The sequence below is a fragment of the Oncorhynchus keta genome, chromosome 32 (genome assembly GCF_023373465.1).
Source record: "Oncorhynchus keta strain PuntledgeMale-10-30-2019 chromosome 32, Oket_V2, whole genome shotgun sequence".
NCBI classification, from domain to species: domain Eukaryota; kingdom Metazoa; phylum Chordata; class Actinopteri; order Salmoniformes; family Salmonidae; genus Oncorhynchus; species Oncorhynchus keta.
Window position 1 is genome coordinate 15,074,348 of NC_068452.1, and position 27,056 is coordinate 15,101,403.

At 42.7% G+C, this 27,056-nt stretch overlaps 1 protein-coding gene across 9 annotated transcripts in view; it reads right to left on the minus strand.

Annotated features, from left to right (window-relative positions):
• LOC118365085 (bromodomain-containing protein 4-like) overlaps nucleotides 1-25,333 on the minus strand; it is a 62,683-nt gene extending 37,350 nt beyond the window's left edge. For 2 of the 9 annotated variants that reach the window (XM_035747017.2, XM_035747014.2), the window contains exons 1-2: nucleotides 15,124-15,801; nucleotides 3,285-3,720 (exon numbers count right to left, since the gene is read on the minus strand). In XM_035747017.2, coding sequence (XP_035602910.2) covers nucleotides 3,285-3,720; nucleotides 15,124-15,227 — 540 coding nt within the window. In that variant the 5' untranslated portion in view covers nucleotides 15,228-15,801. Of the gene's footprint in view, nucleotides 1-3,284; nucleotides 3,721-15,123; nucleotides 15,802-20,744; nucleotides 20,814-21,491; nucleotides 21,676-24,087; nucleotides 24,340-24,408; nucleotides 24,773-24,828; nucleotides 25,100-25,191 lie in introns of those variants that run through there. The other 7 variants (XM_035747019.2, XM_035747022.2, XM_035747021.2 and 4 more) reach the window with 7 other exon arrangements.
• Nucleotides 25,334-27,056: the final 1,723 nt, after the last annotated feature.

Here is a 27,056-nt window from a genome sequence, read left to right on the forward strand (position 1 = left end):
GAACGAAAACATTGCGTCAGTCAGTGGTCAGCTGGTGGCTCTGAGTGATTTGTGCGTAATAGACAAATGCGGCCACTGTTTCTCGCTTTCTTACTAAGAAGCCACCTGTCCCGGTTGATATATACAGTGCCTTGCGAAAGTATTCGGCCCCCTTGAACTTTGAGACCTTTTGCCACATTTCAGGCTTCAAACATAAAGAAGAATCAACAACAAGTGGGACACAATCATGAAGTGGAACGACATTTATTGGATATTTCAAACTTTTTTAACAAATCAAAAACTGAAAAATTGGGCGTGCAAAATTATTCAGCCCCTTTACTTTCAGTGCAGCAAACTCTCTCCAGAAGTTCAGTGAGGATCTCTGAATGATCCAATGTTGACCTAAATGACTAATGATGATAAATACAATCCACCTGTGTGTAATCAAGTCTCCGTATAAATGCACCTGCACTGTGATAGTCTCAGGGGTCCGTTAAAAGCGCAGAGAGCATCATGGAGAACAAGGAACACACCAGGCAGGTCCGAGATACTGTTGTGAAGAAGTTTAAAGCCGGATTTGGATACAAAAAGATTTCCCAAGCTTTAAACATCCCAAGGAGCACTGTACAAGCGATAATATTGAAATGGAAGGAGTATCAGACCACTGCAAATCTACCAAGACCTGGCTGTCCCTCTAAACGTTCAGCTCATACAAGTAGAAGACTGATCAGAGATGCAGCCAAGAGGCCCATGATCACTCTGGATGAACTGCAGAGATCTACAGCTGAGGTAGGAGACTCTGTCCATAGGACAACAATCAGTCGTATATTGCACAAATCTGGCCTTTATGGAAGAGTGGCAAGAAGAAAGCCATTTCTTAAAGATATCCATAAAAAGTGTGCCACAAGCCACCTGGGAGACACAGCAAACATGTGGAAGAAGGTGCTCTGGTCAGATGAATCCAAAATTGAACTTTTTGGCAACAATGCAAAACGTTATGTTTGGCGTAAAAGCAACACAGCTCATCACACTGAACATACCACTGTCAAACATGGTGGTGGCAGCATCATGGTTTGGGCCTGCTTTTCTTCAGCAGGGACAGGGAAGATGGTTAAAATTGATGGGAAGATGGATGGAGCCAAATACAGGACCATTCTGGAAGAAAGCCTGATGGAGTCTGCAAAAGACCTGAGACTGGGACGGAGATTTGTCTTCCAACAAGACAATGATCCAAAACATAAAGCAAAATCTACAATGGAATAGTTCAAAAAGAAACATATCCAGGTGTTAGAATGGCCAAGTCAAAGTCCAGACCTGAATCCAATCGAAAATCTGTGGAAAGAACTGAAAACTGCTGTTCACAAATGCTCTCCATCCAACCTCACTGAGCTCGAGCTGTTTTGCAAGGAGGAATGGGAAAAAATTTCAGTCTCTCGATGTGTAAAACTGATAGACATACCCCAAGCTTACAGCTGTAATCGCAGCAAAAGGTGGCGCTACAAAGTATTAACTTAAGGGGGCTGAATAATTTTGCACGCCCAATTTTTCAGTTTTTGATTTGTTAAAAAAGTTTGAAATATCCAATAAATGTCGTTCCACTTCATGATTGTGTCCCACTTGTTGATTCTTCACAAAAAAATACAGTTTTATATCTTTATGTTTGAAGCCTGAAATGTGGCAAAAGTTCAAGCGGGCCGAATACTTTCGCAAGGCACTGTATTTGAAAAACACCTTGAGGATTGATTATAAAAAACGTTTGCCATGTTTCTGTTGATATTATGGATCTAATTTGGAATATTTTTCGGCGTTGTCGTGACCGCAGTTTCCAGTGGATTTCTCAACCAAACATGAAGTACAAACGGAGGTATTTCGGCTATAAAAATCATCTTTATGGGACAAAATGAACATTTGCTGTCTCTAACTGGGAGTCTCGTGAGTGAAAACATCCGAAGTTCATCAAAGGTAAACGATTTAAATTGATTGCTTTTCTGATTTTCGTGACCAAGTTGCCTACTACTTGCTGGACATAATGCTATGCTAGGCTATTGATAAACGTACACAAATGCTTGTCTTGCTTTGGCTGTAAAGCATAATTTCAAAATCTGAGATGACAGGGTGATTAACAAAAGGCTAAGCTGTGTTTCACTATATTTCACTTGGGATTTCATGAATATGAATATTTTCTAGTAATATTTTTTGTCCGTTGCGTTATGCTAATTAGTGTCAATTGATGACAATTCTCCTAGATCCAGGAGGGGTAGTTCTAAGGAGAAGTGGATCTAAAATTTCATGCATAACACTTCTATCTTTTATCAATGTTTATTATGAGTATTTCTGTAAAATTGATGTGGCTCTCTGCAAAATCACCGGATGTTTTAGAACTACTGAACGTAACACGCCAATGTAAACTCCGATTTTTGTATATAAATATGAACTTTACTGAACAAAACATACATGCATTGTGTGACATGAAGTCCTATGAGTGTCATCTAATGAAGATCAAAGGACTCCTCTCTTTGGTTGGAAAATGGCTGAATGCTTTCTGTGACTAGTTGCTGACCTAACATGTTGTGCATAGTTGCTGACCTAATATGTAGTGCATTCGCCGAAAAGCGTTTTTGAAATCGGACACGGTGGTTGGATTAACGAGAATTTATCTATAAAATGGTGTGAAATACTTCTATGTTTGAGGAATTGTAAGTATGGGATTTCTGTTGTTTTGAATTTGGCGCCCTGCAGTTTCACTGGCTGTTGAGAGGTGGGACGCTCACGTCACGAGCGGTCCCAGAGACGTTAAGAAAGCATTTCACTGTTGGTCTACAACTGATTTGATAAATAGAAATGCAATTCATTTGCCTGATGAGTCATCCTGAAATTAATTCCACTGCATACATTTATTTAGTCTGAAACTGCCACCCCCAAAAAATTGTACTGATGTCAAAATGAGGGGCGTTGTACAACACAAATTCATCAACCAATCAGAGTATCAAAGCCAATAATGGCTCTGGCCCAACCCTTCAGTATCTGGGACCAATCAGAACGGTCATTTTATAAAATACCAGGGAGAAAAGCAAACCCAGACTCATGGTGGGGAAGAAACACTAGTCGTTTGGTCAGGGCAATGTGGATGGGTAGTCAGGATAGAGGTCTAAAGCAGGCTACACTCCAACCCAAACCTGCTCTGAAGAATATTTAGTGAATTCAACTTTTAAATGAAATAAGACTATTTTCAGGTCGTACGTTTCTCCTTTTCTAGTCCATATAGCGAGACACCACAGCCAGCCAGGCAGAAACACAACACTCACCGGTAGGTTGAGTTTGACTGCGTCAACGGGTGCCTGGAAGGGCCAGGAGAAGTGGTGCTTCCACAGGGTCTTCAGCACCACCTTCAGCAGGTACTGCAACTGGTTGGTCTGCCGCTTGGGCTGCGATGAGTTGACGTACTCCGGGGGCGGCGGGTTAAACTCTGGCACGGTTGGAACGTAGGTGGATGGCTGGGGCTGCCCCCCCTGGCTGCTACTACTGCTGCCCGACGAAGACATCTGCACTGTGGTTGCATCCAGGCCGTCCCCCATTCTTGCAGAGGTGACTGGGGGCTCGGGCACAGGGGCTGGAGCAGGGGTAAGGGTTGGGGTAGGGGCGGCGGAGGCCGCGGGACACCGGTTGTTTAGTCTCGACGGCGGCGCGGACGACTCCACTGAGAGAGCACCGATGATTCCATTGCACTCCTCACTAGGCTCTCTAGGAGAAGAGGGTGGGACAGACAGACAGAGACAGTCATTAGCATCTCTGTCAGACATACATTGGGGCAAAAAAGTATTTAGTCAGCAACCAATTGTGCAAGTTCTCCCACTTAAGAAGATGAGAGGCCTGTAATTCTCATCATAGGTACACTTCAACTATGACAGACGAAATGATAAAATGTTTTCCAGAAAATCACATTGTAGGATTTTTAATGAATTTATTTGCAAATTATGGTGGAAAATAAGTATTTGGTCAATAACAAAAGTTTCTCAACACGGACTTTCAACTCCCTCCAAAGATTTTCTATGGGGTTGAGATCTGGAGACTGGCTAGGCCACTCCAGGACCTTGAAATGCTTCTTACGAAGCCACTCCTTCGTTGCCCGGGCAGTGTGTTTGGGATCATTGTCATGCTGAAAGACCCAGCCACGTTTAATCTTCAATGCCCTTGCTGATGGAAGGTTTTCACTCAAAATCTCATGATTACATGGCCCCATTCATTCTTTCCTTTACACGGATCAGCCGTCCTGGTCCCTTTTCAGAAAAACAGCCCCAAAGCATGATGTTTCCACCCCCATGCTTCACAGTAGGTATGGTGTTCTTTGGATGCAACTCAGCATTCTTTGTCCTCCAAACACGACGAGTTGAGTTTTTACCAAAAAGTTCCATTTTGGTTTCATCTGACCATTTGACATTCTCCCAATCTTCTTCTGGATCATCCAAATGCTCTTTAGCAAACTTCAGACGGGCCTGGACATGTACTGGCTTAAGCAGGGGGACACGTCTGGCACTGCAGGATTTGAGTCCCTGGCGGCATAGTGTGTTACTGATGGTAGGCTTTGTTACTTTGGTCCCAGCTCTCTGCGGATCATTCACTAGATCCCCCCGTGTGGTTCTGGGATTTTTGCTCACCGTTCTTGTGATCATTTTGACCCCACGGGGTGAAATCTTGCGTGGAGCCCCAGATCGAGGGATATTATCAGTGGTCTTGTATGTCTTCCATTTCCTAATAATTGCTCCCACAGTTGATTTCTTCAAACCAAGCAGCTTCTATTGCAGATTCAGTCTTCCCAGCCTGGTGCAGGTCTACAATTTTGTTTCTGGTGTCCTTTGACAGCTCTTTGGTCTTGGCCATAGTGGAGTTTGGAGTGTGACTGTTTGAGGTTGTGGACAGGTGTCTTTTATACTGATAACAAGTTCAAACAGGTGCCATTAATACAGGTAACGAGTGGAGGACAGAGGAGCCTCTTGAAGAAGTTACAGGTCTGTGAGAGCCAGAAATCTTGCTTGTTTGTAGGTGACCAAATGCTTATTTTCCACCATAATTTGCAAATAAATTAATTAAAAATTCTACAATGTGATTTTCTGGACCCCCCCCATTTTGTCTGTCATAGTTGAAGTCTACCTATGATGAAAATTACAGGCCTCATCTTTTTAAGTGGGAGAACTTGCACAATTGGTGGCTGCCTAAATACTTTTTGCCCCACTGTATAGGGTTGCAAAGCTCCCTCTAATTTACCAGTTACCGGAATCTTCAGTCATTTTGGTAAGTAACAGGTAATCTATGGCAACTTTGGTCATTTATACTTGAATAACCTTTTCATATATTGTATATATTTTTCTATCTGTGCCCATATTGTCCATGAGCTTCTAGTGGATAGACTGTCAGGTTCAAGAGAAAACAGCTCTTCCAAATGTCTTTTTTTCACAACTGCCATCAGTTTGGTCCTAAAACATGTACAACAAAGACAAAATAAAACAAATAAAAGGTGTGCAAAAAAAGAACACTGAAACCCGCAATGGTATTCAATAAATTAATGGTTTATATATTTAGGATTATGTTATACAGCTTTTTAAAAAAAGATTAGATTTTTGTAAAAAATAAATACATATATATATTTTAAAGACGTGATAAAGCCACAGAGGGACAGAGATAATTACAGACAGCTGTGATTACCTGGAGTACCCCAAAAAAGCCAATAAATGTAATCTGATAAAATTGCATATATTCCTTGAAAGTTAACAAAATGAACAGTAGTTTACTGGTAAACTTTGAATGTTCTCTGTGGTGTGGGTGACTCTGTGGGTGACTCTGTGGGTGACTCTGTGGGTGACTCTGTGGGTGACTCTGTGGGTGACTCTGTGGGTGACTCTGCTACAGCTGCTAAACTCCGAAAGGCATGGGATGTAACGATTCACCAATATGTATCGGTCCCCGATTCAAAATGTTTAACTTCTTCGAGATAGATTTAAATTTTTGGATATAAAACGTTCCCGTTTTAATCAAGATAATTTGTCACGAAAAGATGCTTGACTATGCATGTAATTGACAGCTTTGGAAAGAAAAAAACTCTGACGATTTCCAAAACTGCAAAGATATTATCTGTGAGTGCCCCAGAACTAATGCTACAGGCGAAACCAAGATGAAATTTCATACAGGAAATGCCCCAGATTCTGAAGGCGCTGTGTTCCAATGTCTCCTTATATGGCTGTGAATGCGCCAGGAATGAGCCTGCCCTTTCTGGCGTTTACCCAAAGTGTCTGCAGCATTGTGACGTATTTGTAGGCATATCATTGGAAGATTGACCATAAGAGACTACATTTACCAGGTGTCCGCCCGGTGTCCTGCGTCAAAATTATTGCGCGTTCATTTCTTCAGAGGAGAAACTAAACTGCCACGAATGACTTATCATCAAATAGATGTGAAAAACACCTTGAGGATTGATTCTAAACAACGTTTGCCATGTTTCTGTCGATATTATGGAGTTAATTTGTAAAAAAAGGTTCGCGTTTTAATGACTTAATGAAGAAAACGGAGCGATTTGTCTACACAAATAATATTTTTGTAAAAACTGAACATTTGCTATCTAACTGAGAGTCTCCTCATTGAAAACATCTGAAGTTCTTCAAAGGTAAATGATTTTATTTGAATGCTTTTCTTGTTTTTGTGAAAATGTTGCATGCTGAATGCTAGGCTAAAGGCTATGCTAGGCTATCAATACTCTTACACAAATGCTTGTTTAGCTATGGTTCAAAAGCATATTTTGAAAATCTGAGATGACAGAGTGTTGTTAACAAAAGGCTAAGCTTGAGAGCAAATATATTTATTTCATTTAATTTGCGATTTTCATGAATAGTTAACTTTGCGTTATGGTAATGAGCTTGAGGCTGTATTCACGATCCCGGGTCCGGGATGGCTAGAATCAAGAGGTTAAGATACAACTGGCCGGTTCACGTTGTATTACATTTTCTACCTTCTCAAAATCGAATCTCTTGTAACAACTGATGAGTCCTCTCCTTCAGTTTTTGAACTGCATGTAAGTGCGTTAACAGCCAATGATCCAACATATGTAATTTGCTAGGTAGGCTACTGTTATCTACTGTTATCTATACTCTGTTGAAAATGGTTTCACCTTAATAAAAAAGTAAACTACCAGAGAAATCTCATCAGGCTAATAGCCTACCTGCTTAAGGGGGCTTACAATATATTTAATTTGCAGTCACTTTAACTTAATTAACCGGTGCCCCCACACATTGACTCTGTACCGGTACGCCCTGTATATAGCCTCGCTTTGTTATTTTACTGCTGCTCTTCAATTATTTGTTATATATTTTTTAAGGTATTTTTCTTAACTGCATTGTTGGTTAAGGGCTTGTAAAAGTAAGCATTTCACTGTAAGGTTGTATTCGGCGCATGAGACAAATAACATTTGATTTTGATCGTTCAGGTTCACTGTCAGCAATAGTTTAGTTTTGCTTTAAACAGTCAGTCTATATGGCCATCATTAGATAGAGTAAAGTTGATCATTTCACAACGAGGACATCACTTTTGCGAGAGCCCTGCATGGCCGAAGACAGAGAACATCCCTGCTTAAACTTCGAAAAATTCAAAACCATTGAGTATGAGATAGTGAAATCTAAAGTTGTCCTAGTGTAGTCAGTAAATATTTCGAACCCTTCTCTTTTTCCACATTTTGTTACATTACAGCCTTATACTAAAATGGATTCAAATTTAAAAATCCTCTGTCTACACACAATCCCCAATAATGATGAAGCAAAAACAGTTTATATATTTTTTTTAAATGTATAAAAAAAACAAATTTACTTATTTACTTACTTATTTACATAAGTATTCAAAATTGAGCTCAGGTGCATCCTGTTTCCATTGATCATCCTTGAGATGTTTCAACAACTGTAGTACATTAAATTGATTGGCCATGATTTGGAAAGGTCCCTATGTAAGCTGCCACAGTTGACAGTGCATGTCAGAGGAAAAACCAATCCCTACTCCGGTTGTAAAATGGTGCCATGAACGCAATATTAAGGGGAGAACTAAATTATATACTCACAGAAAGATATGACACCTCACTATAACTAATACAGTAGTTGCTTTGAAAACTGTATTTTTCTCCGCAATTGCATTTTGCGCAACGGTCATATGGTTGTGCTTCTCATGATGCATCTCCCCCTTCTCCGTGCGCAGCGGGGGAAGGGGTGTGAGCGGCTCGCTCATACAGCAGCCTACAGCGAAACAAGAACAGGTAGACACTCATGGCAGGATTCAACATAATGCACAGGCCATTACTGTTGAACAAATAATGGTTTTAGAACAATCTAGAAGAACGTTGGGAAACTAAAATCACATAAAATTACAAAACGTATGCTAAATGCATCAGTAAGAGGAAGGCAATGTGTGTCTAATTTTCAGTTTATCATTCCAGCGCTACCATCATGCCCCAAAACCGAACCACAAAAAAACCCAGTGTCGTCATCATCATCATGATCCCACATTCAATTACCGCACCTAAACTGGATGTGTTCTGTGAGTTGGTGCATTGCAGGAAGATCAACCATCCCTGTTCTGAGCTCTGACCTTACAGGTTTCAGGGTTCTCCCCAAAGAATGCAAGAGAGGCGTTGCTCCACTTTGTGTAAAATAAAAAAAATATATAAGGTTTATTTTTGCTCTGGATTGGAGGAAATGGCAGTTACAAGGTGTACAAAAACACAAAAATCTCTTGAGTCCAAAAGGGGGACACAGGCCTTCGGTCCTCCCCCCAGCCCTTCATAAAACTAAAAAAATACAAATAAAAAGGCTGTCAGGGTTGGGGTTAATCCCATTTCCATTCCTGTCAATTCAAGGACTATACTGAAACTATACTAGTTCCAATTCTGGTTTACTTTCTGAATGGACTAGAACTGAAATTGACCCCAACCCTGTGTGTGTGTGAGAGAGATCAGAGGTGGGTTAGTGGTTAGCCATCACTGGGGTTTTGGCAGGGCTTGTGTGTGTTGCTGTAATGGTTTATGCGGGTCCCTGGTAAGAAACAGACTATCCCATTCCTTGGAACTCACTGGTCTCTGGAGTGTTTCAGGATGTGGGAGGTTGTTTGTGTGTGTGTGTGTGTGTGTGTGTGGTACATTTGGCATCATCTGGCTGCTGGTGGAACCTAGTGTTCCCATGCCTCATCTTGCCTCTCCCCTTCTTGTCCTTGCCCCTCCCGGGCTACTACGTCACAAGGCCAGTGTGTTGGAGACAGAGTACAAAGACACAGCAAAGTGTAGCAATGTGCCATACCATAAATTATTGATCATGAGGGGTTTTAGTTTAGAACTCTGGCCAGTTGCACACACCAGTGTGTGGACCTCACTCGAACTAACCACATTCCTGATGAGTCACCTTGAGAAGTTAGCAGTTAACAAAGCACATGATCACTGCCAAGGCCTCCCTGGAGGAAACACACCCACACACTGACTGACCTCTGTATGGGATGACAACAGGAAAGAGGAATTTTAACTTGTCTGCTACTTGCCTTCCCACTCGGGTCAAAGCACCACCCAAAACGTTTAATTGAACGTTTCTTATAAACAGAGTACAAACTTCCTGAATATAATGCTAGACATGTTACAGGACAGAGCTGCTGCTGATGACCGAATAGCAGCCTGCATTAAGAGACAAAGATCCATATAACTCCCTAGAGGAAAGCAGATTGGGACAGTGGTGGCTTTGGTACCATGCAACTTTAAAGGAGGGAGAAGCTGGGGCTCCTCTGGCAATACATTTGGGTGGTACAGACAGTGTGTGTTGTACAGTGTGTGTGCTCAACTGAGGTGGAGGTACAAAAGAGGTTGACTGGGGACAGACAATAGGACTAAGCAGCAGTAGCAGCAGACATAACGAAGAAACTGACAGGCCCTCCGCAAAGAACAGGGTCGTTCGTGTTTATTGGGGCACGCAGAAAACATTTTAAAATCTCCTCATTGGACATAATGGACAAATCCAGGACAGTTCCCTCCTTGCTATAAACAGAAGAACACCACCCAGCTCCTAGACACAGGAGGACAGATATTGGGGAGGTGTCTGTGGCAAGTACAGACTGACAGGTCAGGGACAGACAGGAGGGCTCCCTCTACAGGGACAGAGTGTAGCAATGTGTTCGTTAGGTAGCTTCTAGCTAGCCACAACAACAGGCTGGGCCGGGATGAAGTGTTTTCTGGGACTAGGAATCTGCCGACGTATACCAGCACACACAAAACATAACCACCAGATGGTTCACAACAGCCAGACAACAATCAGGTTATCCAGGGACACACACACAGTACAAAATACACAATTTATCCCCACTGTGTGCTATTGCTCCACTATTGGGTCTAGTTTAGTGTGATTACTTAAACCCTCAACTAACTGCTGATTGAACCTATTTGACCAGATAAGATGCAGAGCAAACACGATTAGCTCAGGCAAAGATGCCACACAAGTCCTGCTGGTTTTCACCAGGTTTTACTGCAGTTTCCCATGTTTGAAGAGATGTTTATTTAGCCACCCCCCCCCCACTTTTTACACATATGTTGCATCCCAAATGGCACCCTATTCCTTATGTATTGCACTACTTCTGACCAGTTCAAAAGTAGCGCACTATAGGGAATAGGGTGCCATTTGAGACGTGTTCCCTAATCAGGTCTACTTGGGTCCTTTCTCACCTTCCTACTTCACATAAGTGACAGCAAATCGTTTGGTTTCAATTGGCAACAGGAACCTTTTCAGACAGGTAGTCCAACAGACATGTATGTCAAAAAGACATTCACCAGGAATAGAAGTGGCTAATTGAGAAGCTGACAAAGCCGCTGACCAATGCTTGATGGCCAAAACACATCCATTGTGATTAAACTGTTTGGTCACTAGGGGGGCTCAGTCTTGGTGCATTACACGACCACACTTCAAAAGAAAACAGCATAAATACATAAATCTCTCTGATTCTTTCCTGCTGCGGTCCAAAGGGCAACAACACCAGGGCCCGTATTCACAAAAAGTCTCAGGAGTCGGAGTGTTGCTGTGCTGATCTAGGTTCAGTTTGATTATATGGATGGGGGGGACCTTATCCGAGATCAGCACTGTCTCCTACTCTGATGCACTTTGTAAATATGACTCAGCAGATGTAGATTCCAACAAGAGTTGTGACTTCCTGCCTACCGATGTACGCGTCTTACCACACACCCCCTACCGTTCTGGGCTCTGGAACAACAGTTGACCTTTGACCTGGACATAGATCACCAGAGACTGCCGAGGAATGTTGGGAGAGAGGGGAGGAAGCGGCTCTGGTTATCAAGGGGCCTAGTCGTAGCCAGGAAATCAGGATCTATCAGTGACCGTCACTTGAAAAGGGAAATCTTGTCCTAAACGGCACGCTATTCCCTATATAGTGCCTACTTTTTGACTAGCGTCATAGGGAATAGGGTGCCATTTGGGACACACACACCTCATGTCAGGTTACAAAATAGATGTACTGTATCTACTAGGCTAATCTATTCCATCTAGAAAGTAAATAATCATTCACGTTTTCCTCCCGAGTGGCGCAGCGATCTATGGCACTGCATCTCACTACAAAGACCCGAGTTCAAATCCAGGCTGTATCACAACCGGCCGTGATTGGGAGTCTCATAGGGCGGCACACAATTGGCCCAGCGTCGTCCAGGTTTGGCCGGTTTAGGTCATCATTGTAAATAAGAATTTGTTCTAAACTGATTTGCCTAGTTAAATAAAAAGTCAAATAAAACATTTAAAAACACCTGGGGAGGAAAGGTAGCTGCAGCCAGTAGGAAAATAGGCCAGAGGATCCCACTCTACACAACAGTGCAGTAAGAGACATGCAGCTACAAGTAGGTCCCAAATGGCAAAAAAAAGTGGACTACTTGTGACTAGAGAAGTGGCCACAAAGAAAGTTGATGTTTAAACTGCAAAACACATTTTTACATAGTTATTCCACAAAAATTCCTTATGTGAATTCACAACGCAGCGGTGCTGCTGCCAACATTGGTTTGGGTCTTACTGTTTCAGATGGTTAAGCATTGCACCTGTACTACTATTACTTTACCTCAATTCCACCTCGCAAAGTTTGCATTTCCTTCTCATTTTACATCACTGTATTGCCAAACATGACTTCACTGCTGTCACTTGCCTTCCTCTGCCATGTTTCCAACTTAAACAGTAGACTCCAAAAATAACTGATTCCATGACCCCTTGCACGTCAACTCCCAGTGTCAACCACCATTTCTACCTGTTAACATTCAATCGACTCCTAAGATTCTTTACTTTTGGAACGGTTAGTTGCCGTACTTCAGAGAACACTCGCATATTTCACAGCAAGCTAGCGAGGGACGGAGAGAGGGGAGGGGCACAGTATAGGCAGGTCAGCAACCAGGCAGACAGTCAGAACCGTGCGCTAGACCCAGCAGTCGGCAATCAAAAGTACTCATCATTCTGGAATTTCATATTTGGACACAAACTGTAGTTAGTTATTTATGCGACAAAAATCCGAATTTTATCTTTCTGAAACATTGGATAAATAAACTATTGGTTTGATGATGTTGAGGGAAATACACAGCCTATAGACTAATGGGTCTAGCCTATTTCATTTGAACTCTTTCCGTCTAAAGTATGTTGTGCGTCAGACAGTGGAGTGAACTGTCACATCTTCACCCAGTGGGGGTCCGTAATGGGCACAGCATGCTTTCGGTCAGCCTGGCCAGGATTTAGGCTACGTCTTTGTCCCAAATAACACCCCATTCCCTACATCAGGGATCGTCAACTAGATTCAGCCGGGGGACCATTTTTGTATTGAGCGGATGGTTAAGGGGCCAGAACATAATTACAAATAATTAGTATACTGCAAATTGACCACAAGTAGCCCAAACATATGTAATATTTGACTAAAACAATTATTTCAAACCTTGTTAATTGCTGAATTAAAATCAATTGGTGATCTCCTGGTGTTTTTATTTCCAACAATGACAATGCAACAACAATATTTGGAAACTTGGGGGGCCAAATTAAAACCACTCGCAGACCACCAGTTGGGGAATCCTGCCTTACATATGGAACTACTGTGGACCAGGGAGGCAGTGCCATTTGGGAGGCAAACTGCCTCACCTCTCACGTCAGCTGAGCACTGCTCTCACCTACATGCATGCACGCATCTGGCATGCCATTCATGGAACCTAAACCCACTTTTTTAAGGGAACCAAACTGAGTCAGAAGCATGCGTAATGTCTGACTGTTCAAAGTCCTCCTTCTCTCTACTGGCTGTGTTTGCTGTGGGGCTCTGTAGAGGCAAGCAGGCTTCCTCTGAGTGACTCAACACCACACACACGCATGCGCACACACTTGGGTTGGGTGATATTTGGGGAGACCTATTCCATGATATGCTACTCCAAATATTGCAGATATCTGATATTATCATTTTGCATTGTTGATGACAAATAATTCCACTGTGCTTATTTATGATATTATAGTTGCCTTCTCATTAAAAAAAATACACGTATGACAAAAAAAAAGAGGCTTTATTCATTTAGTCTTCATATTGATACATACTGATAAAACTGCACAGTTTTGATTTGTCAAGTTCAAATATCACCAATACTCAATATTATCATATAGTATATCAACCAACCCTAACACACACACACACTGCTGCTGGTGACAAGCCTACATTAACTAGGTTGGTTGTGTTTGGTCGAAGTCACAGAACACTGTGGTGAAACACTCATCTCTGACTTTGCATCTAGGTGCACCAAACACACAGGGTGGTGCTCAACAGGAGCAAAATTTCAATACACAAAATAATCTGTTAAAAGTGGACAAAAAGCCAGGACGAAGGGGTGAGGAGAACACACACCAAGACTGGAGAGAAGAGAGTGATAACGCTCACATACGATTCACTGAGTCACTTTGTAAACAAAACACAGAGAACTGGAGATAAAGGAACCCCCTTGCTCTCTTTCTCCCTCCCTTCCTCACAGGCTGAACTCACAGGGCTGATTCATTCACCAAGGCATTTCCAGGAATCAGGATACATTACCCCCAGAAAATAGCCCTGCTGCCACAAATACAACCCACTCTCTCTGTAACCCCCCACACACACACACCTATCGCCCTTCAGGAGAGTTACTGGCAGAATGGTGGCAAACAATGCAATCCTCCAAAACCAATGATTTCCACAGGCTTTTAACTAATAGGCTACTTCAGAGAAAATGACACATTAATAGGTCATATTTGATGTCTACAAACAAAGACCTCTCTCTGTAAACTGGAGATTTCCATTTCAGTTCCACATTTTAGATTAGGTGGCCTTAATACAGTATAAATGTAAGCTGTAGGCTTAGTTTATGTACACTGAATAAAAAATAAAAAACGCAACCTGTGAAGTGTTGGTCCCATGTTTCATGAGCTGAAATTAAAAGATCCTAGAAATGTTGCATACGCACATAAAGCTTATTTCTCTCAGATTTTTTGCACAAATTTGCTTACATCCCTGTTAGCATTTTTACTTTGCCAAGATAAGATAATCTATCCACGTGATAGGGGTGGCATATCAAGAAGCTGATTAAACAGCATGATCATTACAGAGGTGCACCTTGTGCTGAGAACAATAAAAGGTAACTAAAAGGTTTAGTTTTGTCACAACACAATGCCACAAATGTCAAATGTTGAGGGAGTGTGCAATTGGCATGCTGACTGCAGGAATGTCCACCAGAGCTGTTGCCAGATAATGTAATGTTCATTTCTCTTACGGTAGAGAATTTGTTAGCACGTCCAACCGGCCTCACAACTGCAGACCACTTGTATGGCGTCGGGTTGGTAACCGGTTTGCTGATGTCAACGTTGTGAACAGAGTGCCCCATGGTCGCAGTGGGGTTATAAGCAGGTATAAGCTAAGGACAACAATGACCAACAGATGCATGTGTTTTCCCAGTTACGTGAAATCCATAAGTTTAGGGCCTAATGAATTGATTTAAATTGACTGATTTCCTCCTATCAACTGTAGCTCAGTAAAATCTTGAATGGGAAACACGAGGGAATATATATATATATATATTTAAAAAAATCTCTATCTGCCAAACGTTACCTTTTCACAGAGACAGAAGAATAATGTGCAATTTTTTCCAAGAGGGCATCCAGAGTCTGAAAATCCAGCAGATCGTTAGACTTAGCATGCATCTTGTAATCCATCCCTCCCTCAACACAAAGCAAAAAAAGAAAACAGGAGAAGTTTGTCTCCCTTTCGCTCCTTTTCCCACAAACACAGGAAGAGAGAAATCGGTTCTTTTCAAGGTTCCAATATAAATCAGTTTCACAAAATCCATAAAAAATAATCCACACACGATTAATCCATAGATCCAGGTTAAAGTGAGGGGTATTCCTTGAAAAAAAAAACACAAAAAACAGAAAAGGGCCAGGGAGCGGGGTAAGATTGAGCCTGTTGAGGCCTGGCTGGAGCCGGCTGGCTGGGTTAGCTGTGTGTGCCGGTCTCCTTCGCTCGACCCCCTCCCCCTCTCAGCAGCAATACAACGGCCCAGTAGCCACAGGCTCCTCGCCCCATTGTGTGTCCACCCCGGCCTCCCCCCTCACAAGCAGTAAGAGGGCGAAAGGAAGAAGAGGGCTCCGGTAAAAAAAAAAAATATCCAGGAGAGCTTGCTTCTTTCCTTTCTCTCGTAGCTCTTCTCGCTCTCAAGCACACACACAGCAAGCGGCGTGCGGTGGTTATTCAACGCTGAAAATGGCTCGGCTGTTTCGCTTCCTCATTGAGCGTTCGTCTCAGCCCACAGCTTGTTACCCCTCCCTCTCCCTCCACCCCTCCCTTCTCTTTTCCCCATCAATAGCTTGAGGTCCCTCCCTCTCTCTCTCTCCCTCCACACCTTTGGCACACCACCCTTCTTCCCTCCCTCCATCCATAACACCCTGCCCCTCCCCCACTTGCTGTTCTCCTTTCGGGCTGATCTTGTGAACCAAAGCCTGCTTACCCCCACCAAACCAAGGGCTACCTTATCTATTGCTCTCGCTCCTTCTCCCTACATCCCTCCCTCACCACCACCACACTGCTGCTGCACGCGCACACAGCACGTCTAGACTAGGCCAAAACAAAAGCATCTGCGCCGGTCAGGCTTTTGTCAATGCAGAGAGAAAGAAGAGAAACAACGAGAGGGAGAGAGAGATATGTAAGACAGTGCTATCAGAAGGGGAGGATCGACCTATCCATTCCTTTTTCACAAGGCCACTGCTAAATTGCAAATAACACATTTTGGGGTGGTAAACATTCAGAGTAAACTTTAGCGAGATAAAGTATGTAGCATAAGAACACAGTGTAAACCGTGGCAAAATGTGTAGAATTGCAACAAATTAGCTTTCAAACAACCAACATTTTGTCTCTGCGGCCAATAGGAAGGCCTATAACAACATTGGCCAGAGACGGCGCCGCTGACTGAAATAAATACTGCTTGAAACAGTGGATATTCATCTCCCATAAACTGATATCAACTCAGACACGGGGGAGAAATTTGGCACGAGACAGGCTGTTCAAACATACTGCCCAACAATATACTGTGGAATAATGGAATTCCCACACAAGTTAACAGAAAGGCATCCCTTGCTTTACGAGCATAATAAAACACTTGTCAGCAAGTAGTCATTTCATTCAAGGCTGTGTGTGTTTGCGGGAGAGAGTGTGACACACACAGCTACAGCGTTCCCCAGAAGTCCGTTAATAATCCCCCCCCCCGTAAATCAGCCAGCCATCTGTCTCCAGAAACAGTGATTCACCTCATCATGACCCATTAAAATGACACCAATCAGTGTGTGGAGCGCACCTCGTAACTACTGTCTTACCAAATATAACATGATGACAAGAGACCACGTCACATACAACTGGAGAGAGAAAGCAAGAGAGAAAATTAAGGGAGGGCATGACAGAAAGTGTGAGAGCCTGCTGTGCTGTAATTAAGACCGGGGTGTCTGAGGGTACAGTAGTACCAGGGTTTCAGTTATGAAAATGTGGCACCAGACACTTGACCAGCAACATTTTAATTTACAGGACATTTGAGAAATGCATTGGGTCCGTAAACCAATTAGGGTGTCCACCCTAATCAGAATGACAGAAATCACATTTAGATTATGGTGATTCATCTTAACAGAACATTCAAGTCGAGGATGCAAGGATGTGTGTCCTTTCCTTGCACCTTGAAGATGTTAGAATAACTGACCACATTTACTTTTCCTCAGCCAACAAGACTTGAAGGAACAGAAAAATCACTAGCCTATGCATAGGCAAAGCCTGAATTGTTTGGTGAAGCAAATTTTCCCCATAAAAATGCATCTTTATAATAAAGCATTCCATGAATCATCGCATTTGCAGACTGGTGTAAAATAGCCTACTATTCGTAATGTGATAAGTAGATTAGATTACCGGGTAGCCTACGGTGCTGACACTGACCAACAGATCAGTAAAAATGATGTTGTCCATATAATAGGCCTACGGGAAGGGGAGACAAACAGTGGCACTGACCCAACAATGAGAGTGAAGATGCGCTGTGCGCACTCACCGGGGATATGGTCGATGCACTCCGCTGGCCTACTGTTGTTCGCCCAATGAAGTTTTTTGATATGTGTCCTTCTTTTAGTTCAGTGTATTTTCTTTGTATTTTCTTTACAACAATAGCCGTTTGCTTTCCAAACTATGTTATCCCTCAATTTAATTTGGAAATATTGCACATGCCTGGCTGGGCCTATACTTTTCACTGACAGGTGCAACTCAATAATATATTTGCTATTTGCAGCATGTGCTGCACCAATTGCGTGCACTGCCTTTCCTTCCGATAGTAAGCAATGTGACTGTAGGCAAAACATGTATTTATTTTGAAGGCTAGGGGAAGCTAATGATCCTCTGTGGCCAAATCATGTTTTATTAGCATATTATGAATAATTGTATTTATTTTGGTATAGACAAGAGTATGTCAGCTATGTCAACCTACTATCCACCATAGTAGAAAACTTTACATATTCTATTGGTCAGCTTGTCGAGAAAGAAATAGCCTAAACAGACTCTGGGACGGTAGATCCCAAATTCATACAACCAGTTGGTCTAAGCTTCATAAAAATGAAAAAGAAATTCATTTTTTTCTTCTTCTCCCTGACATGTGGCCTGTGCCAATTGTATTTATCATCTTTTCCATTATTTTTAAATGGACAAAAGCCGGGTATTAACAGCTAACGAAAACCCTGAGTAGTAGACTGAGCTCAACCAACTGAACGACACCTTTACCTCATGGCTCTGATGCACAGATCAAGGCTATGTTCAGGGGGGTGCAACGTCACAGGACAAATGTTCAGGTAGAAATGTATTGTGTGGAACAGATACCGTTGTCTGTCAGACCATTTGTTCACTGTTCAATTGACCTAAATCACGTGATTAATGTGTTATGCAAGAGCAAGCGAGACAGAGAGAAAGAGAGCGAGGCAAAGAAAGAGATGGAAAGCAAGATAGAGAGGAAGAGAGAGAAAGAGAGCACGGTTACATGCACACAATAATACAATTGTGGAGAATCAAATTCAAATATTACTTCAATTAAAACATTTACATGCTTTGCAAGAAGAACAATCTCTCTAATAATCCTGTTTATATGACATCTGAAATCAGGCTACCTGATGGGACTTGTGATCAAAGCAGAAAATCGGCAACCCAATTGTTGTTTTACCACAGTTAGCACAGTTACCATGTTATTTTTGCAAATACTATTTGATTCTGAGTTTGGACATATAAAGCTTGCGCTACCAGTGTTGGCACATGCGCAGATCAATCACCCCCACCGCACTAAACACACACAGTTTAAAGGGGCAGTGCAGTTAAAAAAACATGTTTTTTTATTTTTTTTATTTCTACATCGAGGTTGAAATAAGAGTCTGAAATTGTGAAAATTATGATGTGCCATTTTGTGTAAGATGCTTGGAGGGAAAAAGTCTTGGAATTTCAGGCTTTTCGTGTGGAATGGAACTTTTGTTCCACATCATTACATCACAATGTGATCAGATTATAATAGACCAATGACTGTTCTTCTGAGTAAGGGTATGGGCTCTAGACCATCCTATCAGCCAATCAGGGCTGTGTATATAAATATCTTCATATTTGTTTCTTAACACCTACACAATTAGACTGCGCATTTCAATGGTCAAAGGAGAATCAGGTAGCGATGGGCGATACATCAAATTAATTCAAATGTATGTTTAGCGTGATATTCCAAATGCCTGTATCGCAAGAATCAAGCTCGAGATGTCTTTTTGGTCACATCTCCACCTGTGCCATGTGCTCCTTCCCATTTATACACACAAAATCTGCAATAAGCATAAAGCACAATTTTATAAGGAACTGGCAACTGGTTCTCAATCTGAGAAATAAGGTAGGCCACTTGATTTCAACATCTGAACAAAGTGGACAGGCTCGTATGCTGTTCAAACAGTTGAGGACAGACAGAAGGGTGTGTTCATAACAATTCAACTGTTCTACCTTGTCAGTTGTCAACTGTTCTAACTTGTTAGATCCAAGTTGGCTAAACTTGAAATAGAAAGATTAGCTGGCTGCTCACTAGCACATGGGTTTGTGCTTGAGAGATTGATTTTGAGACCTGTGTTAATGTTCTATAATGCCTGCAGTGCTACAACAAGTTAGCCATTATTAGTGAATGTGCATTATGCATGGTTCTGCTTAACTTTATAACAAAATTGGCATTTTCATGAACAGACTTGAAAGTCAAATCAATGATTATTGCATTTTAAAAAAGCAGGTTGAACTTTTTATAAAATAATGAAGCTATTATGGTTGCGGATGGCTTAGATTTATCCTAGGCTACACAAAGTGGTAGACAAACACGCGCAGACACAGACAGGGGCATTCCTGTGCTTTTACCACTTCAGCAAGTTGAAGGAAAATATGTATCACTTACGCATTTCGTTCATGTCTTATGACAATCTTTGGCAAATTAATGGATTTTCTAATCAATTCAATACATTTAGTTGATTTTCCCACTAAATTCATACAATATTGCTGAGCACTGATTTCTATACTGTTGTCTAGCCTTGATCAGTGAGAGATGTGTCAGATCTGATTTCACACATACAGCCAGTGTAGGGGTGTCTCAAATGGCACCCTATATTTCCTATATAGTGTACTACTTTGACCAGGGCCCATAGAGTGATGGTCAAAAGTAGTGCACTACACAAAGATTATGGGAACATAGGGCTCTGGACAAAAGTATACACTGGTCCAAAGTAATGCACTTTAGAGATTAGGGTGCCATTTCAAATCTCTCTAGGACCTCTTCTGTACTACAGACACTGTCTTCCTAGCAGCACGCCCCACCCCCTCCTCCCAGACTATCCATGTGCCATACGCACCCCTACACAGGGACAATACAGCAGCTGCCAGAGTGACAAAGCTCCAGATTCATAGAGGCTGGGGATACGTCCCAAATGGCACCCTATTGCTTTCGGACCTGGGCAAAAGCCATGCCTCCGGAAAGTATTCAGACTCCTTGACTTTTTCTATACTTTGTTAAATTACAGCCTTATTCTAAAAAATGTATTAAATAAATAAAAAATCCTCATCAATCTACAAACAATATCCCAGACGGTAACTGCTCAATTATGTGCGCACCACACAAACAGACACACAGGACTAATGTTGACATCGCCCTACCTTACCTGAGCACTTACTGCAACATTCAGTCATGGATGGGAGAGGGGAGGAGGGGGCTGCCTGGGTCTGGCTTCCTGCATTATTAGGGAGGATGGGATGGGGGGGTTGGGTCAGAAGGCAGGAGAGGCAGAGACAGCAGTGGAGGCACACACACACTCGGGCACATACACACAATTCAAATGTTATTTGTCAGATGTGTCGAATACAACGGTAGACTTTACAGTGAAATGCTTGCTATGAGCACTTATCAACAATGCAGAGCAAAAATTATTTAAAAAGTCACACAAGAAGAATTAAACACCATCGATCGCACACACACAGAGATGAGTGGGCCTTCAGACTTCAGAGGCCATTAATCATGTGGGCAACAGAGCAGCCAAAACCAACAGGGACCCCGGTCGAGGAGAGAGACTGGACAGCCAGGCAATCTGCTGGCTCTGGGTGTGTGTGTTTTTACATGCCCAGACTGTAGTATAAGTGCGTGTGTAAGGGCATGTTATTAGATGGATATACGTCACTGAAACTCACCCACTGCAGAGCTAGGTCTTGTTCAGTGGGTCACTAACAACAGTCAGTGGTTTTATTGGACAAATGCAGGTATTAGCCTAGTGCCTCCCTGTTTCACTTCAATTCGAAACGCTTTCTCCCTGAACACGATCCAGTACACATTACACACACGGCCAGGGAAGCTATACTTTTCCCTCAGTCAGTTCCAGAGGAAAATATACTAGTACGCTAGATGATAAACTTACATGTGTATCTCTGCGTGGAGGTCCTTAATCGAGAGTGCATTTCCTCTCCGGCCTCATTCAGCAAAGAGGTGCCGCGTGGCCCGGCCCGTCACCTGATCCAGAGAAGAGTCCCCTTAGAGACGCTGGTCCAAACCCAGCTAATTGATCACAGAGCACACTGCTGATGAGAAAAAGGGGAGTACACCTGGGAAAAGGACAGAGAGGACAGTCCATGAGAACACCAGCGAGAGAGACGGCAGCAAACTCTCAAACATGACGCACGCTCGCATTCAGGAAGGTGCAAGTACATGGCAGATAGAAATGTCACCAGTAGAGCTGACATGATTCACCCGCTACAGGTAAGAGGCATGTGTGTTACTCTACTATATAATATTTACGCCTACATCTGATTCTCAACTAACCTAAAAGTTGTTTCATGCTGAACGCAGCCCAGTGCTACATTCTCTGGTCCTGGCATTGACACACATGATGCAATCAGACTGCTGTTTTTAGGAAAGGTGTGCAAGAGGGAGTCATGCAATCTCCATAGACAAACATTGGCAGTAAAATGGCCTTACCGAAGAGCTCAGTGACTTTCAACGTGGCACAAGTCAGTTCAACACATTTCTGCCCGGCTAGAGCTGCTTTTAGTCAACTGTAAGTGCTGTTATTGTGAAGTGGAAACGTCTAGGAGCAACAACGGCTCAGCCACAAAATGGTAGGCCACACAAGCTCACAGAACAGTACGGCAGAATGCAAAAATAAATAAATATAATAACAGCACTTACAGTTGACTAAAAGCACCCGAGAGCAACACTCACTTCCGAGTTCCAAACTGCCTCTGGAAGCAATGTCAGCACAAGAACTGTTCGTCGGGAGCTTCATGAAATGAGTTTCCATGATCGAGCAGCCGCACACAAGCCTAAGACCACCATGCCCAATGCCAAGCATTGGCTGGAGTGGTATAAAGCTCGCCATCATTAGACTCTGGACCAGTGGAAATGCGTTCTCTGGAGTGATGAGAACGCTACCAGAGGAGAACGCTACCTGTCCAAATGCATAGTGCCAACTGTAAAATTTGTCAGAGGAGGATTAATGGTCTGGAGCTGTTTTTCATGTTTCGGGCAAGGACCTTTAGTTCCAGTGAAGGGAAATCTTAACGCTACAGAATACAATGACGTTCTAGACGATTCTTTGCTTCCAACTTTGTGGAAGGTTCTTTTCTGTTTCAGCATGACAATGCCCCCAAGCACAAAGCGAAGTCCATACAAAAATGGTTTGTCGAGATTGGTGTGGAAGAACTTGACTGGCATCCACATAGCCCTGACCTCAACTCCATTGAACACCTTTGAGATGAATTGGACCGCCAACTGCGAGCCAGACCTAATCGCCCAACCTCACGAATGCTTGTGGCTGAATGGAAGCAAGTCCCCGCAGCAATGTAGCAACATCTAGAGGAAAGCCTTCCCAGAAGAGTGGAAGCTGTTATAGCAGCAAAGGGGTGGACCAACTTCATATTAATGCTCATGATTTTGGAATGAGATGTTCGACCTGCAGGTGTCCACATACACTACATGACCAAAAGTATGCCGGACACAGCTCTACTGAAAGGCTTTTACGGAATGGCATACAAGGGAGGCATGAGTCAACAATGTTCCAGGAGTTGCTTTCAGACAATTTCATCAGGGAGACTGAAAGAAAATCCATACGAGCCGTTTAATGTTAGACGACTAGTATAGTTTCACCATAACATGGTAATAATCAAGACTGTAAATCATTATTGATTAATGAATCATGATTAAAACAGGACGAGGTTAAAATTAAGTGATTTTGTTTATCCTCCACTCGCTCCCCTCCATTGAGGTTTTCCCACAACTAGGCCAAGGATGGAGTTACCATGGTTACTTAACCACAGAGAGTACCCGCAGATTTTCTCAAGGAGGGCAAGTAAGATCGAGGGCAATTCCACAGTAACAGAATGATACTGGACTATTTTTAATATGTTCACAGAACATTTTACTCAAACGAATTTACTTGAACTGTGCAGATGCAATGTTTGGTAACATAATTCTGGTTTGTGCTTGCATTCTGTGAGCAAAATTTGCATCTGTACCGTTCAAGTAAACATATGAAATTTTCTGTGGAAATTGTTAAAAGTGTTTCTTGTGCATAGAGTTGTATGTTTGTTTAACTTTGCAATCATTGCTTTTTTTGGTTTGGCATGCATTTTAAGAGACAAATCTGTGTCTCAGCATCATTCTGTCACTGTGGAATTGCCCTATAGCTTACATGGCCTCAATGACAATCTGAACACCATATAGACAGATGTAGCCAATAAATTATCCATTAAGTGAAGTGTGTGTACTTAAGGATACAAATACAAGGCCTGGGCAACATCAATACGTGAAATGCTTGTTCTAACCCTAAATCAGAGGATACTAACGGTATGCCAAAGTCGAGGGTAACCAGTCAAAACGAAAGTACAGCGTCGACAGCAGCAGCGAAATTGTCACGGAAAACAAGGCTACGATACTGTACTTGAAATACACCAACAATGTTCACTCTATGGATGAGATTTTAGACAAACAAAATATGACAATTCGGCTTGTTTCCTTACATCTGTTCTATAAACCACCAACGTTTTTCCACTTCTCTTCAGACCTCCTGGGACAACACAAAATGGCGACTGCAAGCAAGCAGCTTCAAGTCCCTATTCAAAATCCCAAACGCCTTTTCAAATGTTGTTACTATATTACTCTAGTGGCAACTGCAATACGTGCAGATGTCACTGTTTCGCCAAACCGAGCAAGAGAACACGCTTAAAACGAAGTATCGTTAGATATACAAAGAGTCCAGTCCGAAGCAGCTAACGTTAGCTAGCAAGCTAAGTTAACATTACAGTGGTGGATCCTTGGCGTAGTTACGAAATATTACCTACTTCAAATCCAGTTGAGGGAACGAAAATGGCGTTGTATGAACAGTCACTTGTCATTGTCAAATTGTCAGGCCAGATATGTGAGAAGTAAACACGTTCATTCTCGTTAAATTTGGAAAGTGACCATTTGTTAAAAATCCAGCTAGTTAGCGACCTACTGAACTGAAAATCATGTGTTCCTTGCGTATCTTCTCTTCTAGAATGTAAGCTAACTACGTAACAATTTTTGTACCAGTATTCCCAAAAGGTTAGGTAGTCTCGCGCATACCATCCAACACAGCAAGCTGAGCTCATACGAAAGCAACTTTAGTTGGCTTACTTGCTAGCTAATCAACTAGATGTCAATGCTGTTAGCTGGCCAACAACTAGCCAAGTCAACGACCTGTGGATAGGTAGTTCTCTAATACTAGTGATGATAGGTACCTAGTTGATACAGTTAGCTTAGCTAACGTTACTGTAATCTTGTGTTAAGAGAGGCCCGTGGAAATCCAAATGAAGTAGGTTGTGATGTAATCAGGACAATACTAGGGCATAACGTTAACACTGAAGGGTTAGCTTCGTCAGAGATATTAGAAAGGGATATCTTAGTTAGCTTGTTTAATTCCCGTGTCTCAGTAGCAGGCCTTACAGACCGCTCGCTCCCTGTCGGCGCACGCTACGACGACCTCAAACGACGGAGTCCTTAGATTTGTGCCCAACAGGAGCTTCGTGTGAAATACATTATTTTATAAAGGCGTGCATTCACACGGTGTGTGGGGAAAAAAAGCTAGCTAACGTTCGTTTTACCTCGTTTATTCGGTTGTCAAGGTGCGCGGGATCTTTCTTTCCCAGGATCCAGAACAAACACCTCTCGTCGTCCGTGACGTCAGGCGCAGACAGAACGTGAAGTACGTAACGCCGCGTACACGCACAGGTTGCATTAGTACATTGCTATACCGTACATTTTTGTCTTCACAATCCCATGCGCTGTATCACAACAAAAATGATCACGCTACACATTATCAGCTTCTTCATTGATTTATCTACTTCAGTTCATTATACCACATGGCAAAGCAACGCACAAGTGTTTACCCAAAAGGCTCGAACTTGCCATTTACATGGGCACCTGCTCTCACCTGGGGCCAAAGCCAGGCAGGCCACTGCTTCTTTTGAGCTTGCATTTACATAACACTAGCCAACTGTGAACTTTAACATAAGCTGTTTTGATTATGCAGAAGTGTTAATTATTTAAGCTATCTTAATACCCGTAAAGGAATTCTGGGATACTAGTAAGATGTAAAACTTTTCAAATTTCTGCTTTTTCAAGCAAAAATGTGCTTCCTGCAACACAAACTCAAAAAAAGTTCTGGGACACTGTAAAGTCCATGGAGAATAAGAACACCTCCTCCCAGCTGCCCACTGCACTGAGGATAGGAAACACTGTCACCACCGATAAATCCACTATAATTGAGAATTTCAAAAATAATTTTTCTACGGCTGGCCATGCTTTCCACCTGGCTACCCCTACCCCGGTCAACAGCACTGCGCCCCCCACAGCAACTCGCCCAAGCCTTCCCCATTTCTCCTTCTCCCAAATCCAGCCAGCTGATGTTCTGAATGAGCTGCAAAATCTGGACCCCTACAAATCAGCCGGGCTAGACAATCTGGACCCTTTCTTTCTGAAATGATCTGCCGAAATTGTTGCAACCCCTATTTACTAGCCTGTTCAACCTCTTTCGTTTCGTTCGTCTGAGATTCCCAAAGATTGGAAAGCAGCTGCGGTCATTCCCCTCTTCAATGGGGGGGCATTCTTGACCCAAACTGCTACAGACCTATATCTATCCTATCCTGCCTTTCTAAGGTCTTCGAAAGCCAAGTCAACAAACAGATTACCGACCATTTCGAATCCCACCATACCTTCTCCGCTATGCAATCTGGTTTCAGAGCTGGTCATGGGTGCACCTCAGCCACGCTCAAGGTCCTAAACTATATCTTAACCGCCATCGATAAGAATCAATACTGTGCAGCCGTATTCATTGACCTGGCCAAGGCTTTCGACTCTGTCAATCAGCACATCCTCATCGGCAGACTCAATAGCCTTGGTTTCTCAAATGATTGCCTCGCCTGGTTCACCAACTATTTCTCTGATAGAGTTCAGTGTGTCAAATCGGAGGGCCTGTTGTCCGGGCCTCTGGCAGTTTCTATGGGGGTGCCACAGTGTTCAATTCTTGGACCGACTCTCTTCTCTGTATACATCAATGATGTCGCTCTTGCTGCTGGTGAGTCTCTGATCCACCTCTATGCAGATGACACCATTCTATATACTTCTGGCCCTTCTTTGGTCTCCAGATGAGCTTCAATGTCATACAACTCTCCTTCCATGGGCTCCAATTGCTCTTAAATACAAGTAAAACTAAATGCATGCTCTTCAACCGATCGATGCCTGCACCTGCCCGCTCGTCCAACATCACTACTCTGGACGGTTCTGACATAGAATATGTGGACATCAACAAATACCTAGGTGTCTGGTTAGACTGTAAACTCTCCTTCCAGACACACATCAAACATCTCTAATCCAAAGTTAAATCTAGAATTGGCTTCCTATTTCGCAACAAAGCCTCCTTCACTCATGCTGCCAAACATACCCTTGTAAAACTGACCATCCTACAGAT